At 41.6% G+C, this 15,263-nt stretch overlaps 2 protein-coding genes and 1 pseudogene across 2 annotated transcripts in view; 1 reads left to right on the plus strand and 2 right to left on the minus strand.

The window, feature by feature from the left end:
* The window catches only part of LOC133215547 (claw keratin-like), a 6,654-nt gene extending 5,666 nt beyond the window's left edge, over window positions 1-988 (plus strand). The window contains exon 2 of the mRNA XM_061359621.1: window positions 889-988. Within this exon, the coding sequence (XP_061215605.1) occupies window positions 889-988 (100 nt within the window). The remainder of the gene's footprint in view (window positions 1-888) is intronic.
* Window positions 233-661, minus strand: LOC133215546 (claw keratin-like; annotated as a pseudogene).
* A 1,424-nt stretch (window positions 989-2,412) lies between the features above and the next one.
* LOC133215549 (feather keratin 4-like) lies at window positions 2,413-5,172 on the minus strand. The gene is made up of 2 exons (XM_061359623.1): window positions 5,058-5,172; window positions 2,413-3,222 (listed from the first exon to the last, which is right to left on the minus strand). Exon 2 carries the CDS (start codon window positions 3,196-3,198, stop codon window positions 2,791-2,793), a length of 408 nt encoding a protein of 135 aa, XP_061215607.1. The 5' UTR covers window positions 3,199-3,222; window positions 5,058-5,172; the 3' UTR covers window positions 2,413-2,790.
* Between the last annotated feature and the right edge of the window lie 10,091 nt (window positions 5,173-15,263).

Genomic DNA, 15,263 nt, shown 5'->3' on the forward strand with positions numbered 1-15,263 from the left:
TGGTCTCCTATGTGAGGAAGAGCAGAAAAGCCCCCAAAGGGGGCAACAAGTCTTAAATTTATGCTCAAGGAGGGCAGGAGGAAGGAAGAGCTGGGAAACCAGCAGGTAGGAGGCATCCAGTCTCTGGATGGCAGCAGTGTTGAAGGCATGTTCTTCCAATGGGCATCATATTGGGAAGTGCCAGTTACATTCCTGGAGATCTCTGCCATCTGTGGCTGGAATCATCTGCGGCTTAGCAGCTCCCACAGCTGGCGCCAAAGGACAGGAGACCTCGGCCCCAGCCACCATATCTTCCTCAGCCACCAAAGCCTCCATATCCACCAAAGCCTCCATATCATCCACAGCTACCGTAGCCTCCATAGCCCCCATAGCCACCAAGGCCTCCGTAGCCACCAGAGCCACCATAGCCTCCATAACCACCATGGCCTCCATAACTGCCACCGTAGCCACCGGCAATAGCAGGGACTCCTGCTGAGCCCACAGCACTGTGCTGCTGGAAGGAGCTGAGGATGGGTCCAGGGAAGGTGACCACCGAAGCTGGGGGCTGAATCACCACAGATGAGCTCTGGCACTGACGCACGCAGGGCTCGTTGGTGGTGTCAGCCAGGGGGCATGGGGCGGCCACCCCACAGGAAGGGGCACACAGGCTGCATCAGGACATTCTTCTCTTCAGAAAGAAGAGTGTGCATCAGTGCCAGAGCTCCTCGGTGGTGATCCAGCCCCCAGCCACGGTGGTCACCTTCCCCGGACCCATCCTCAGCCCCTTCCCGCAGCACAGCGCTGTGGGCTCAGCGGGAGTCCCTGCCATTGCTGGCAGCTACGGTGGCAATTTTGGTGGTCGTGGTGATTATGGAGGCTCTGGGATATATGAGGCTACAGATGCCTTGATGGCTATGGAGGCTATGGCGACTGTGGTGGCTATGGAGGCTTTGGAGGCTTTGGCAGCTGCAGAGGCTCTGGGGGCTGTGGATATGGTGGCTGGGGCTGAGGTCTCTTGTCCTTTGGTGCCAGCTGTGGGAGCTGCTAAGCCGCAGGTGGTTCCAGCTGCAGATGACATATAGCTCCAGGAAAGCCTGTGGTACGTCATCATGATGCCTTAAGGAAGGACATCCTTTGAACTCTTCTGGAACTCAGAGCTTGGATGCTTCACGTCTCCTTGTTGCCAAGCTATGTCTTCCTCCTGCTCCCTTCAGTACCTTTTTATGCCTCACTTCCCATGTCAGTGTAACCCTATGATGGATGCCTGCTTTTGCACATGGTTGATGCCATTTGCTATGAGATATCAGCTGCCCTTTACCTCATCCATGTCTCTTCTCTCAACTCCCCCCCCAAACTGCAGTGAAAGCTGTGTTGCATTGCAACGCTGACCATTTTGGCAGCTTCATGATTTTTGTTTTTCCAGTCACTGCTTCTGTTTTGGTTTTTTTGTTTGTTTGTTTGTTGCTCACATTTTCCATTGTATTTTCCACCCTTAAACCAAGAACAATTAACTTTTTTGTCTGAATTTATTCTTCACTTTGCTGTTACTATCTCTAGATCAATAATGTGAGCAATAATTCCAGAGCAATAGTGTGAAATGTTACATCAACATTAATCTGCTTATCACATTTGTGGAAGCTCTGAATTTCTCTCAGAAAAGTGTTTTGAACTGCAAGGTAGGGATGTTCTAGCAAATCACGAGATTCATTACAAAAGACAGATTTCAAAGGTGAAATACCACTTTCTGGGTCTTTTTTGGTCTGTAGGGGAAAGTTAAACTAGTGGAATATTTCTTTCCTACTCCTACTCTGCACCCTCTTCCCACCCAGTCATGATGCTTGGTGTGATGCACTGAGCATTCGCCATGCAATGGGGCTGGTGCATTCATGAGTGCTGTCATCTGTGGGCAGTTTGAGGGCATCCTTCCCCCTGTGACCTCAGGGAAGCTCTGCAGAATGTGTGGGGAGGACATGTGTGGGCTCTGCATTTCTGCACCCCTCTGGCTGCACTGCAATATCCACATCTTGCTTTAAGCTGGGAAAGTTGCTGTGTCCTGAGATGGAAGTGTCAAATTAGCACCTGAGCATTACCTGAGGTCTTGCAGGGATTGCTGTTACAAGTGGCAACTTCCAGAGAGACTCAGGCTGGGCCTGGGGAAGTGTCAAATGGTTCAGCATGTATTTAATGACATTGTGTAGAAAAGTATTCCTGGGATTTTGTGACCTTTGCACTTGAAGAAGAAACATGGAAAACCTATGATCAAGGATAAATTTACTATATATTCAATCGCTAAGTAAAAGAAGAAGGAAATAATTATGATAATGAAAATCAGGAGGCAGACTTTGGTACAGAAAATTTATTTCGGAAGAGACAGCTTTTCTACAATTCTGAAACAAAATTGTACAGAATATAAACACCATCTTTCCAGGGATCAGTGAGGTTCTGGCTAATCACCAGGGTTAAAGTGATGCAGTCTATAAAAAATGGGGTTTCTTCCTTGGCACAGTTGCTGTGTGCAATTTCTAGCATCCTAAGTCACCACTCTAAGTTCAGTGTCAATAATATAACTGAAATAAGACAAAGCACAATGTAAGCAGATGACTAACGTGGAAAGCCAGAGAATAACAGATCTAAACTAAAGGCAAAATGAGAAAATGCACACACGAACCTGCCTTTCACAGGTGCTGAGCATTCGCAGTTCTCATTTGCAGCCAGACACCACCCAACACTGGGGCTGGTGCCCATCAGCTCCACCCCCAATTTGCATCTTGAGTTTCCTTTGCTGCTTCTTTAAACCACTCTGTGCACACCTCAGTATGTCCACCGCTTCCCAGAGCGGTACGAATTGCATGGATGTGTCCATTGGGAAGAATAGGTGTAGGAGTATTTAGGGGCACACCGTAGCTCAGGTCGGGCGATGACAGGGGCTGCAGCTTTCTCAGTTGCTGCCTCCAGCCTCCCCATTGTCTCCGCTGGCAGAGGTGCTGCTGTGGGAGCCTCTGCTAGGGCCACCTCGGAGGGCTCTGAGGCTCCCACGACGGTTTGCTGCGGGTAGGTGGTGAGGATGGGCCCTGGGAAGGTGACAACGACGGGGGGTGGGTATATGATCACCCGGGAGTCACCACAGGCCACGACGCAGGGCTCGTTGCTGCTGGTGGCCAGGGGTTGGGGACACTTGGCATCGCAGGGGTTGGTGCATGCCAGCTGCTCAGAAGCCATTGCCTGGCCGTGGTAAGGGAATGCCTGCAATTTATTTGCACAATTAGTAAAAACAATAAAAATCTACGCAGTTGGTTATTGACACTTCAAAGAGCAGTTCTGCGAGATCTCTAGACAGAGATAATTTGGCTAAAGACAGTAGTTAAACTCCTTTCACGCTATCTACCACCTTTCACTTAGCTTGCATCTGTTTGGCCTTTCTAATTTGCTACTTCAAGCTTGCCCTCTTTCTTTCTTTTGCTCTGGGAGAGCAAAACCCCTCCCTTTTCTTTGTGTGCCGACTCCAAAACTGACATCTGCTCTAAAACCTCCCCGTCCTTTGTGGTGTTTCCTGGAGACAAGTTTGAACTTGTTCCCACAGCATTTCTTTTCCTCCCACACAGCTTCTCAGCCTGTGTTTTGCAGACGGACCATAAGGGAGCAAGGGGAAAATGATCCGGGTTTTTTAATAACTTTGAGTGTTAGATCATCTCTTTAGCAGCCCGATTAAGTTCCTACATGATTTTCCTTGCAGATTCCTGTTATTTTCGATGCTAAAGTGTTCCAGTAAAACACAGAAAAATGTAAGGTAAGAATAAATGGGGGTTTAAAAATACTGGTTTAGTTGGACACATAACTTAAAATGTTGTCAGCCCAAATAAGAAAACTTCAGCTTCTGTTAAGGTTAAACACATTTCATACTGTTTATTTATTTTACTGGTTCTCCATTGTATAGCATTGCATTGTATTTTAAGCTTGTAAATCAAAGATGCCTTATTATGATGAATAAGGAGAAAGTATTGTTTTACTTCCAGTTAAGTCCTGTGTGCTGCTGTCCTTGAGAACATTTGGAAGACAAAAGTAAGGCTTCAGGCAGCTTTGCAGCTCTCCTAAACAGAAAATGCAGGAAGTTTCTAAAGCTGATGGTGTGCAATTTGGAGCTAATCTCCGAAATCAGCCAGTCTTATCTATGGAGAGGTAAAATACAGGATCTAAAATACGTAGCCAGCAATACTTTCTGGTAAATAAGATATTTCATTGCCAAACATACAGTAAAAATATCCTGAAAACAACTTTACTTCAGAAGCTCAGTGCCATTTTTCACCAGGTACTAACAAAGTGCTGGCACAGGGGAGTTGCCACCGAGCTCCTTGATCTGTTTACTTAGCTCAGAGCAAAGCAAATCTATCCTGAAATGTATCATTCTGGGGAGAAAAAACAAAATACAAGGAAAAAAAAAAAAAAAACAAAAAAACCCAGGCATAGCATTTTACCCCAAATACTTCTAGGTTAGTACACAAATTTAACTTAAAAAATGCTTAATTTAATCTCGGTTAAGCCACATTGAAATACTAGTGGAGTTTTAATAGAAATGAATGCTTATTCCCACTGTTACATTAATGATAATATCTAATCATCACTTGGTGTAGCTTGTGACTCCATTTAGCTAAGGATGGCTAGGTTATGAACAGCAGCAGCGCTGCATGTCTAGAACTACACAAAACTAACTTTGAACAAGGATTTTTACTTCAATAGTTATCTGTGAAATCCCCCACCTAACAGCTGCTCAATCCCCCTTGTAAACCAGATAAGCCAAACCAAAAGCAAAATTTGTTCTCAGAGCTCTGCTAAAAATATTTCAGGACTAAGACTGAAATTCCTAATTCCCCCATGAAATTAACAGCCCAAATCAGTCTTGAGAAGCCCTTACTTTTATTTTTGCATCTTTTATCTAGTATAGAAAGCCTCTGCTGAAAGATGCTTATTAATGTCCCTCACAGCCAGAATATTTATGCAGGATTTAGTCCCAATTTTAACAAAAAATTCATGATAAAGCAAAATGAAACTCAAGGTTTTTATAGTTGTCAAATCAGACTTACTCAGCGCACCGGAGAGAACAAGTCAAGAGAAGCAGTTAGAAAAAACTTGCATGGAGAGAGTATTTATACCCTTTATTAGATTGCCTGGAGGAGCTGAGACACCCTTTGTATAAAGGCCTTAATTACTTATGAACCAAACCCTGTTGCATGTATTACTGCTGTAGTTGCAGTAATTGTTTTGTTCACTGTTTATGATTATCTGAAGCTGAGTTGGGTAATAACGCAAAATGCAGATGGTAACTTGCAAGTTCTTTTAATCTTGAAATTTCCTGGTTTTACTCTACTGATTTCATTAAGAATTAAAAATGCAGTAAGGATTAATAGGCTTCTGGGGACTTATCTTTGCTAAAAACACCACTGCATGGGGCAACGCACAGTGTGGCAACACACACAAGATTTCCTTATTGGAAATATAAGGTAACATCTAGTAAGTGTCTCCATGGTTAGCTAAATCTCTAGAAAGACAGAGTTTGGTTTTCATCTGATATAATGTTAATAAGGTTTATGGATGTGCTCTTTAGCCAGGGAAGTAGCTGGTGCTAAAACTTTAAAGAGCAAAACTCACAGATTTATCTTTTAAATAAAGATGAAGCCATCTCCAATTATGAAGCTTAAAATGAGTAGATTGAATGTTTTTCATATTTCAGATGCATAGGTCAGAGCAGTCTAAATCCACTGGGATATTATTGCTATTAAAATAATTTTCATGTATGCCTTAGTAACAGATGTTTGTGAACTTCATTTGGAATCTCATTTCCTGATGTCTTCAGAATATTCTTGATAAGCTCCACAGCCCAGGGGATCTTTATGGGCTCCATATAAAATAAGAATAATTAATGTCATAAATGCATTGTGTCATAAACACCATGCTGCTGATGGATTTAATTAATTTAAATATGTTTGACATTTTGGTGCATGAAACTTCCCTCCGGTGGGAAGAGTGAGTGTGGTGAAGGGATTTCTGGGAATATGGGTGTACTGCATGAGCACTTTGACAGTTCCTCCCAGTAGCCTCTGCCACTGGAGGGAGCCACTGTGTGCATGGGAGCCTCCCATCACCTTGTGCATAGGGGCAGAGGTGAGTCAATCGGTAGCAGATGGGGTAATGTTCAGCCTGTTGGTGTGTGCTGTGGCAGAGTTGGCCTCAGATTTTCATGGTTTGATCCTAACAAGGTAGGATGAATGTCATATGTCACAGGAGCTCACAGTGTAGCTAAAAATACAGTCTAGATTATTTTTCTTCCCCTGCCTAAGTTGTCAGTGCTTCTTGGTTCTAACTCTTTGGTAGTTCCTAGCTGGAAGATACAGAATCTTAGAATCATAGAATGGTTTGGGTCAGGAAGGACTGAAGATCATCCATTCAAAACCCCTGCCATGGACAGGGACACCTCCCACTAGACCAGGTTGCTCAAGGCCTGACATCTCCCTTCCAAGGTTCACATCGAAACTCTTAGTTCAAAACATTGGTATTAATACACATATAGCAAGTATGAAAGTCACCCCCACAAAAGAATTCTAGCAAAGCACCCTGGATTCTTCTCTCACTTGAACTCTGTGGCATTTGGGAGATCCATGACAGAACTTGGAGCTGAATCCTTGCTGTCATATTAAGATGAAATCCCTTGACTACAAACTAATTCAGTCTTCAGAATTCTCCCATAATGTAATAATCCTACGCAAAATTTTCTCTTCTTCCCCTTCTTCTACTCCCCCTGCAGTTTGTGTTTAGTGCTCTGTTGAGTACTAACTGCTATAGAGTGACCAAGAAATGTAATAAAGTCAATAAAGTGCAGACAATAATGCAGACTGCATACACCACAATATAGAATGTTAATATTGTTGGTGCCTATTAATTTTAAATTGTTTTAGAAAATTATATCCTTGTGTAAGACAGGGACAGCAAAAATAATGGCTGTTGCCTAGCTAAGATATGGTTTATGTGGTCAAACCAGTTCAACTTCAGAGCACAGAAGTTTTGTTTGTAAAGCTGAGTCAGGAGCATTTGCTAATGAAGAAGTAATCAAAGGAAAACGCTTGGGGATGGATGCTCTGCTGATGCAGGTCTGCAACATTCATTCTCTTCACTTCAAAGAGGCTCTACTTGCTTACATCATCTGAACACATACTATATCAGCAAGAATTCTGCCCATTAGACAAGTGTGAACTGAAATATAGGTACAGATTGGTAGCAATAGTTATGTAGTAGTGTATAGATCTACTAGTTCTTACACCATCAGAAGCTTTGGCTTTCTGATTTTATACAAACAAGTGAAAGTTGAATAAGCCAAAATTTGAGGCAATGAATCACAGCCTAATTAGGACAATGCCAGAAATGACCTTGATAAATCTCCTTTAAGGTGATACTATTGCCCAACACTAGGCGTCACCTACAGCTATTATGATAATACAACTATTTGCATAGGCAATGCATTAATAAATGTTTGTGAAACACTTTCGGTCCTCGAAACATTCCCATGGTGTTTAATTATGCAGGGTGTTTCCAGAAACACCTCATAAATCCTAATTTATGGCAGAAAGAGCATGATTTAACAGAACTACAGCTACTAGAAAAAAGTAATTCATGGAATGGGTACATGAGAGGGAGAAGGATGGTCTTCTCCAGCATATTTGCCATCTTAAGAGAACAGAGGCTTTTCTGAAGGTCTTTTGATAACCTTTTGTGGGTAAAACTTTCTTGTATGATGGCCTCATGATGTGTGCAATTGCTGGCTGGCTTCTGGAAGGCTTTCCAGCCTTCTCACTCCTTCACAAGTGTGGAGGGCTGGGATGCACCCCAGCTTTGGCTTTACCACAGGTATCTGGGGCTTAGCAGACCAGCAAAAAAAAACAAAATACAGTTGGAGACCCAGGACTTTAACTTTTTTTTCTCACTTCTAGCTGGGATAAAACTAGATCATGTATACTGAAAAAATGGCAATACTGTCAAAAACCTTATCATTTGGCATGATAAACTTAGAAGAAAGAAATCTTGAAGGAGCACAGAAGGGAAGGGCATGATGTAGGGCAGAAGGCAGACACCACCCTCACTACGTGCTTACGAGAACAGTAGTGAAATGTATTGTAATACAAGAAAATCAGGATGCTAGCTTGTTCTGAAATTATTTAGATGTTGTAAAATATATTTGGAGTATACTTATGTTGTATGCTCTCCCTGATCACGGCATGATTTCTATCTATTGTTAATCCTGTTTCTTGGTTTATAGGTGGAAACCCGAGTCATGCAGGTAAGTCACAAGATGCTGAGTTAGCTCTGCAAGATTTGCTCTCCACAGCTCCCTCTGGTTGCCCCAGATGACATTACACAACCTGCCTCACTTTCCTTTTAAGTCATGAGCTTGTTTTGTTTTGTTTTTTTGTTTTGTTTTTTTTTTTTTTTATTACCCACTTCCCAAGCAACCACCTCAGCTCTTCATTGTATGGCATTAGGCAGCAGGTAGCAAACTGTTTTCCTTCTGTCATGCGTAAGCCCTTGCCTTCAGAGAATTGTTATCTTTTGTCAATATACATATAATTATGGATGCTGAAGATAGTGGCTGGTTTCCTAGAGATAAGGAGCAAACCAGGCTGGGTCATAACTGTATAAATCAGCTTTATGTTACCTGTAATGTCACAATTAAAATGAAGGCTACATTGTGCTGGCTATGACATAGCAACATAAGGGATGTTCCCTGAATTGGATCAGATCTCAGAACATCAGTCTGACAAGAAATGGGGAAGGAGCTATTGTCACCATTTATAGATCAGGAATGGATGGCACAAAAGTTAAAGGCTGAACTGCCATTCCAGGTGAGCACAAGTTAAAGAGAAGATAAGCTGGGCCATTTGAGAAGATATATGGCAGGGGAATGAATGAAGATAATAATAAATAATAAACTGAAACAAGAGGGGTTCAAATTGATAAATCTGGGCAAGTCCAGGTTAGTTAAAAGGAAGAAGCTATTTACTGTGAGGGTGGTGAGGCACTGGAACAGGTTGCCCAGAGAAGCTGTGGCTGCCCCATCCCTGGCAGTTTTCAAGGCCAGGTTGGACAGAGCCTTGGGTGACATAGTCTAGTGTGAGGAGTCTCTTCCCATCGTGGGGTGTTGGAACTAGATGATCTTAAGGTCCTTTCCAACCTAAATCATTCCACTGATTCTGTATAAGCAGGAGGAAAAAAATTGCCCATGAAGGGAACCCTCAGCATTATGGTCTGAATTCAGAGTTATCCTGCTTTAAATGAGAGGTTGGATGGCAGACATATGAAAATGTTAGAAATGCAGAATTAGATCCTCAGCTGGTGCATATTTGCTTTATTAATCTTTAAAATCTGTCATTTTCAGTCATGTTATCTGAAATACAGTGTGCAGATTTGAGATGTTGCCTTAAAGCACAATTGTTTCCTAATGAGTAGCCAACATACAGAATCAGTCTTGATGTATTAAAAAAGAAAAAAAAAGGGTAGTTTTGAGTTGTGTGGTATCAGAGCTTGCCGAAACACTGGTGATGTCTAATACCATAGTGTGGTGCTTGTAGAAGATGTTGTACAGCCTTCACAAAGTTCTTTGAAAGTATTTGTGCTCAGCCTTCAACAGGATATATTTAACAAGTGAATTTTAACCCTGCAGGGGAATCCCACACATTCATTCATCTCAAATTTTAAAGACAATTTATGGCATGGAAATTTGAAATTATTTAATCAGGAAAAAACCACAGGAATGTAAACAAATCATGCAGGAGAATGAATGAAGTGTTTTTAGCAATCTGTGGGTGTAGCAGCTAAATCTGATGTGATTCACCCTGTGTCCTCCTTGGCAGACCTCAGGCTTCTGTTGGTTAGAGGGTGAGAAATGCTGTCCAGCACAGACATCTGCTCTCACATATCTGCCCTGGGGGGTTGACTTTTAATGGGAATTGAAGTACTCACAGGTCAAGGTTTAGAACTAATGATGACTGTATTAACAATGTATCAAGAATGAAGATTTTATGTGTAATTTAAAGTGATGCTATTACTTGATATTTGAATGTAAGGAGTCTGATAAGAAAAGTTTTGATTCATCCTCTTTATTTGTTCCAATCTTTTGTGTGGGAAAGGCAAAAACATGTTTGAGATGAGGATTTTGAACTTTTCTTCTATATATAACTGTAGGTAGGTGTTATTGCTGGAAGGTTCCTTGAGAGTGCGGACCAAAAACTTGGTATGAACAAACACAGAATCATAAAATCATGGAATGGTTTGGGTTGGAAAGGACCTTCAGATCATCTAATTCCAACACCCTGCTATGGGCAAGGATGCCTCACACTAGACCATGTCTCCCAAACCTCTGTCCACCCTGGCCTTGAATGCTGTCAGGGGTGGAGTGCTTACCACTTCCCTGGGCAACCTGTTCCAGTGCCTCACCGCCCTCACAGTAAAGAACTTCTTCCTTATATCTAACCTGTACTTCCCCTGTTTAAGTTTAAACCCATTACCCCTTGTCCTATTACTACAATCCCTGATGAACAGTCTCTGTCTGGCATCCTTTTAGGCCCCCTTCAGGTATTGGAAGGCTGCTGTGAGATCTCCATGCAGTCTTCTCCAGGATGAACAGCCCAACAATGTAAAAGATGTGAATTTAGAAAATGAGCAAGAAATGATGAGAATTTAAGAACACTCTATCCTGATCCTGCACATAGGAGAAACTCTCTGAAACTAGAGAGGGAAAGAGAAGGATGATGTGGACAATAGGGAATGGGGAGTCTGCACATGAGAAAGTTTTTGAGATGATGAACAATCCCTTTGCACATTCAAGGCTTATCAGATCTAAATGAAGAGCTACTTTAGTAAAGATCTGATTCCAGGACATCTAAATGGAATTACACGATATTAACTTTATAATAAGCACTTTGTCAATGTAAATCAATACAAAGCACAAAGTATTTCGAAACTCTTTCCTTGAGGACACTTGGAGATTTCCCAGTAAATGACTTTGCCCTGGCTGACCCTCAGAGAGGCATTCCACATGTTAGAGGTAGCTGGGAATATAAATCTGATTAAATCAAAACCCAGGTTGTAGGGAAACCAGACTTCTAGTACACAATCTGAGCCCCTGCAATCCTTCCCCTTCCTGCAAACTACAGCCATGTGGAGCTTTCTATCACTGCGGCACGTGCCCGCCCTCCTTTATAGCACGGCTGTTGCCCAAAGGCCTGGGCCACATAGCAGTGGAGTGTATTCACAGCAAAAGTACATGTGGCACATATATGTCAGGTAATTCATGGTTACGTTGAACAACACAGGTTTTGCACAGAACCTTAGGGAAGCAGAAGGAAAGGACAGACACAATCTACATCCAAATGAGCAGGGGTCCTCCATCACAACACTACAAACAAGCACCTAAATTTTTAGGACAAGTGTAGTGACAGTAAACAGTGGTGTAACTTTAGTGGTGGATGGTAGCTATTAGTGTTTGGCTTGTTGATCTGCTATTAAATTCACCACTGGAGACCCATTCATAGGGCTAGACTGTTACAGGGCACTGATATTCAAAAGACATGAGTAACAACCTCAGGCTGCACCAGGGGAGGTTTAGGTTGGATATTAGGAACAATTTCTTCACTGAAAGGCATTGGAACAGGCTGCCCAGGGCAGTGGTGGAGTCACCATCCCTTGAAGTGTTCACACACTGTGCAGATGAGGCCTTCAGTGACATGGTTTAGTGGTGGCCTTAGCAGTGCTGGAAGAATGGCGGCACTTGATGAGCTTAAAGGTTTTTTCCAACCTGATTGGTTCTATGATTCTGAGCTGAGCAAACTGAGCATAGTGCATACTGCATTGCTGAAGGAAGGCAAGATGTCTGGCTTCCACTCCCTTGGGATTTGTCCCATGACATTTAAAACAAAACACTGAGGTGATTTGTTTAAAACTAAAGAAAAAAACCCCTAAAAAAAGTAAATAAGCTCATGCATGTATTTCTAAATTGAAGGTGTTGCTCAAGTAACACCTGGGTTGTCTAAATCTGAAGGCAGAGGCTTAGTTTCGCAATGCTCTGCATGTGTACAAATATAATTAATGCTTATGAAGTATTTTGAAAGCTGTATTTGTTATTACTGAAAGAATCATATAGGAGCCACCTGAATTGAATTTGATTTATGGGAAAAGAAGTGGCAGGTTTAATTTGCAGACTCCAATAACTTGAGTAGACTAATATGGAGAAAATACCCTAGGCGATGGAGAAGGCTGTTGGAAACTGTCCCCTGGGAATTACAATGAGGAAAAGGTCTAATGCTCAGCCTAATAACTCATTAGTCCTAACTATTACTGTATGTTGGCCGATATATATTCTTTGTGCTATGAAGTTGCATGTATCTACATTATAGATCCTTTTTTGCACAAATTCTCCCAAAGAAATGACCCAGAGAAAGGGTTATAGTGCCCTGCTGCTGCCTGTTCATACTTAGCCAATGATACTTGTTCTATTTTGAACAAAATCATAGAAATAACTGGTTTGAAAAAGACATTTAAGTTCATTGAGTCCAACCATTACTGCCAAGTCCACCACTGAACCATGTCACTAATGGCCTCATCTACACGCTTGTTTGAAATAGGCTGGGAAATTCCTCATAATACTTCAATTAATTAAAATCTCTTCATCTTTAAGAGCCTGAGAAGGAGTCGGGAGGAGGTTTTGCGGTGCTCCCTGCTGCAGAGCCTGCCAGCTTTCTGTGACCTGCTTCAGAGGTGGACTGGCCGGCCACTGAGCAGGGTGAAGCATCCTCCAGAGCCAGCAGCATCTTTCTTCTCTGCAGTTTGGCTGAGGTCTCAAAACATGCAAAAGCTTATAAATATTGAGTGGTGACTTAGTTAATGCTGATATAAGTGCTGAGCCTCAGGAAGGTAACAACACCTCTTACAGTGGCACTCACAAAGTGTTCAAAAATGAAATGCAGACCAAAAGGAAACCCCAGAAGTGTATGCTGCATGGCAATATTTAATGGGAATGAGAAGCTGAATATACATGTGCAAAATGTGATGGATAGGATATAATCAGAAGAGTTCCAGGACTTCATGAGGGTCTACAATGAATCTCCAGTTCCATGATTTTACATAGAATGTTCTTCTTTGCTGAGTTATTTTATGAAGATACCTGTTATTACAATTGCTTGAAGTTGGAATTTGGTTTTGCCCTGGCTTGCATCCAATGAGGTATAGGCAGAAAAATAAGTTGGAAAACCATTGCATCATGGCTCTAAGCAGAAATAAAGCACAAGAAAGGCTTGCAAAATGCCTAGTCTTAAGAAATGCCAAGTAGCGCTGACTTTTTGGTTTTGTTTTTTTTTTGTTTGTTTGTTTGTTTGTTTTTTTTTAAATTGTAAATGCTGGTTCCGCAAAATATACAAATGAATGTGTATTTTGATAAAACTGATTTTGGAACCCAGGATTTTTAGTCATCTAATTTTGAAATATTTGGTGGTTTTCATTTCAGGACAAATTGATAATAGAAAGTCAATATTGGCATAAAAACTTGAATTTATTGAGATACATTTTCCTCAAACCAAAAATGTTTCTGTTGTTTTCTTTTTAAATCTTGTTTCTTGGAGCATTCTTTTGTTTTTTCCTTTATTTTTTATTTTATTCTAATTTTGAATAAGATCAATAGTGAAAAATCAGTTTCTTGAAGTTTGGAAATTCAAGTCCTCATGCAGGTCTAGTGCCAGGAAGCCCATGCTTTATTGACTCTACTGGGAACTGTAGGAACTTAGCACTTCTATAATCCATTATCCATAAACTTAGTCGTGATCTTTCTTATTGTTCAGTACTGCTTTTCACTTTATCCACAGATATCCATGCAGGATTTAGGTTGGTCTGCAAGTTCTATAACAAAAGGGTATGGACAAGTGAGGAAAAGAAGGATTAAAGTTCCCTATATCATAAAATGAGTTACATGCTCTCCCAGAACCACACATACCCCTAAACCCATTAAATCCCCTGGAACCAAGCAAGTTTCTGACATCGAACAAGGCAGTAGATCCCACTATGGTTTGCTGAGGAAAAGTGGTGAGAGTTGGGCCGGGATATATCACAGAATACACTGGCAGGTCAGGCTCCACTATGTCCATTACTGTATCAGGGTATTTTATGACATAGGTCTCATTGGAGGTGAGGGCAAATGGCTCAGGGCACATCAGCCCAGGTGGCAGGCAGCACTCGTAGGGAGACATGGGACAGATCCACACCTGTAACACAAGAAGAGGAGAGGAGAAAAGGCAGTTGTTAGTCTAGCAAAAAGTTTATGTATGAGACATCAAGATTTTGGGAAGACAGGGTTGCATACTGGATGTCATGGTTGATGGCAAAAGGGGAAATTGCTAAATTCATGTGATAGTTACATGTTTGTCCACTTTCCTTTTTCCACCCACTAAATCTCCTTCCAAAATAACCCTTTGATCGTCATTATTTCAATATATGATGATATTTTCCAGATCGCTACTGTTTTCATCCTAAAACACTCTTCTGCTATTGCTTGTCTGTTCTTCTTCTCTTACTTCTATTACCAATTCAAACTGTACTGAAAGCCACAACCCAAACTCAACTCCAATTTTTAAACTTCAGTATTAATCCTCACTGCACTGGCAAACCAAAACATAGGAAGTGAAGCCACTTGCCTCATCTCACCTGATTAGAAATGGAGCAGTATGATCTGGGATGGAGATCCACCCATCTTTTATTAGACACATTATATACCATCTAAATTACAGTATCTTATATTTGAAATCACACAGCTCTTTAAAACTACACCTGGTATGAAGGCCAGATTTTCCTAGGCATTGTATAATTACAGATTAACAATATGTCCTTGCCCTGAATTGTGCCTACACTAATGAGGCACAATTCAGTAACAAACAGAGTGAGGGAGAAGGGATAATTTTCTTCAATTTATCTTTGTGAAACTGATGTAGAAGAGACTAAGGGCTGGCATAAAAAATGGTCCTGAACTGATTTCCCAAATGAGTCCCCACAATTACCCCAGGAGACAAAATTCAGAGGTGGTTTTATGTGTCTAAATATCTTGTTTCATTACACACTATAGCTGCCTTCTCCAATCCTGAGGGCTGCATCTTCAGCTTTTTCCAATTGACCTTATGCCTTTGTCTTGAAGGTAAGAAAAAGGCAACAACAATACTTTACCAGCTAAAGAGCTGGATCTGAAATGACTAGTTTTGCCTTTG

The sequence above is a fragment of the Neopsephotus bourkii genome, unplaced genomic scaffold, assembly GCF_033783945.1.
Source record: "Neopsephotus bourkii isolate Nb327-2 ecotype Australia unplaced genomic scaffold, CSIRO-AGI_Nbou_v1 NB_989, whole genome shotgun sequence".
NCBI lineage: Eukaryota > Metazoa > Chordata > Aves > Psittaciformes > Psittacidae > Neopsephotus > Neopsephotus bourkii.

Coding starts and splice junctions, on each gene's coding strand:
- LOC133215549 (XM_061359623.1), bottom strand. CDS start 3,198: ATGGCTTCTGAGCAGCTGGCATGCACCAACCCCTGCGATGCCAAGTGT.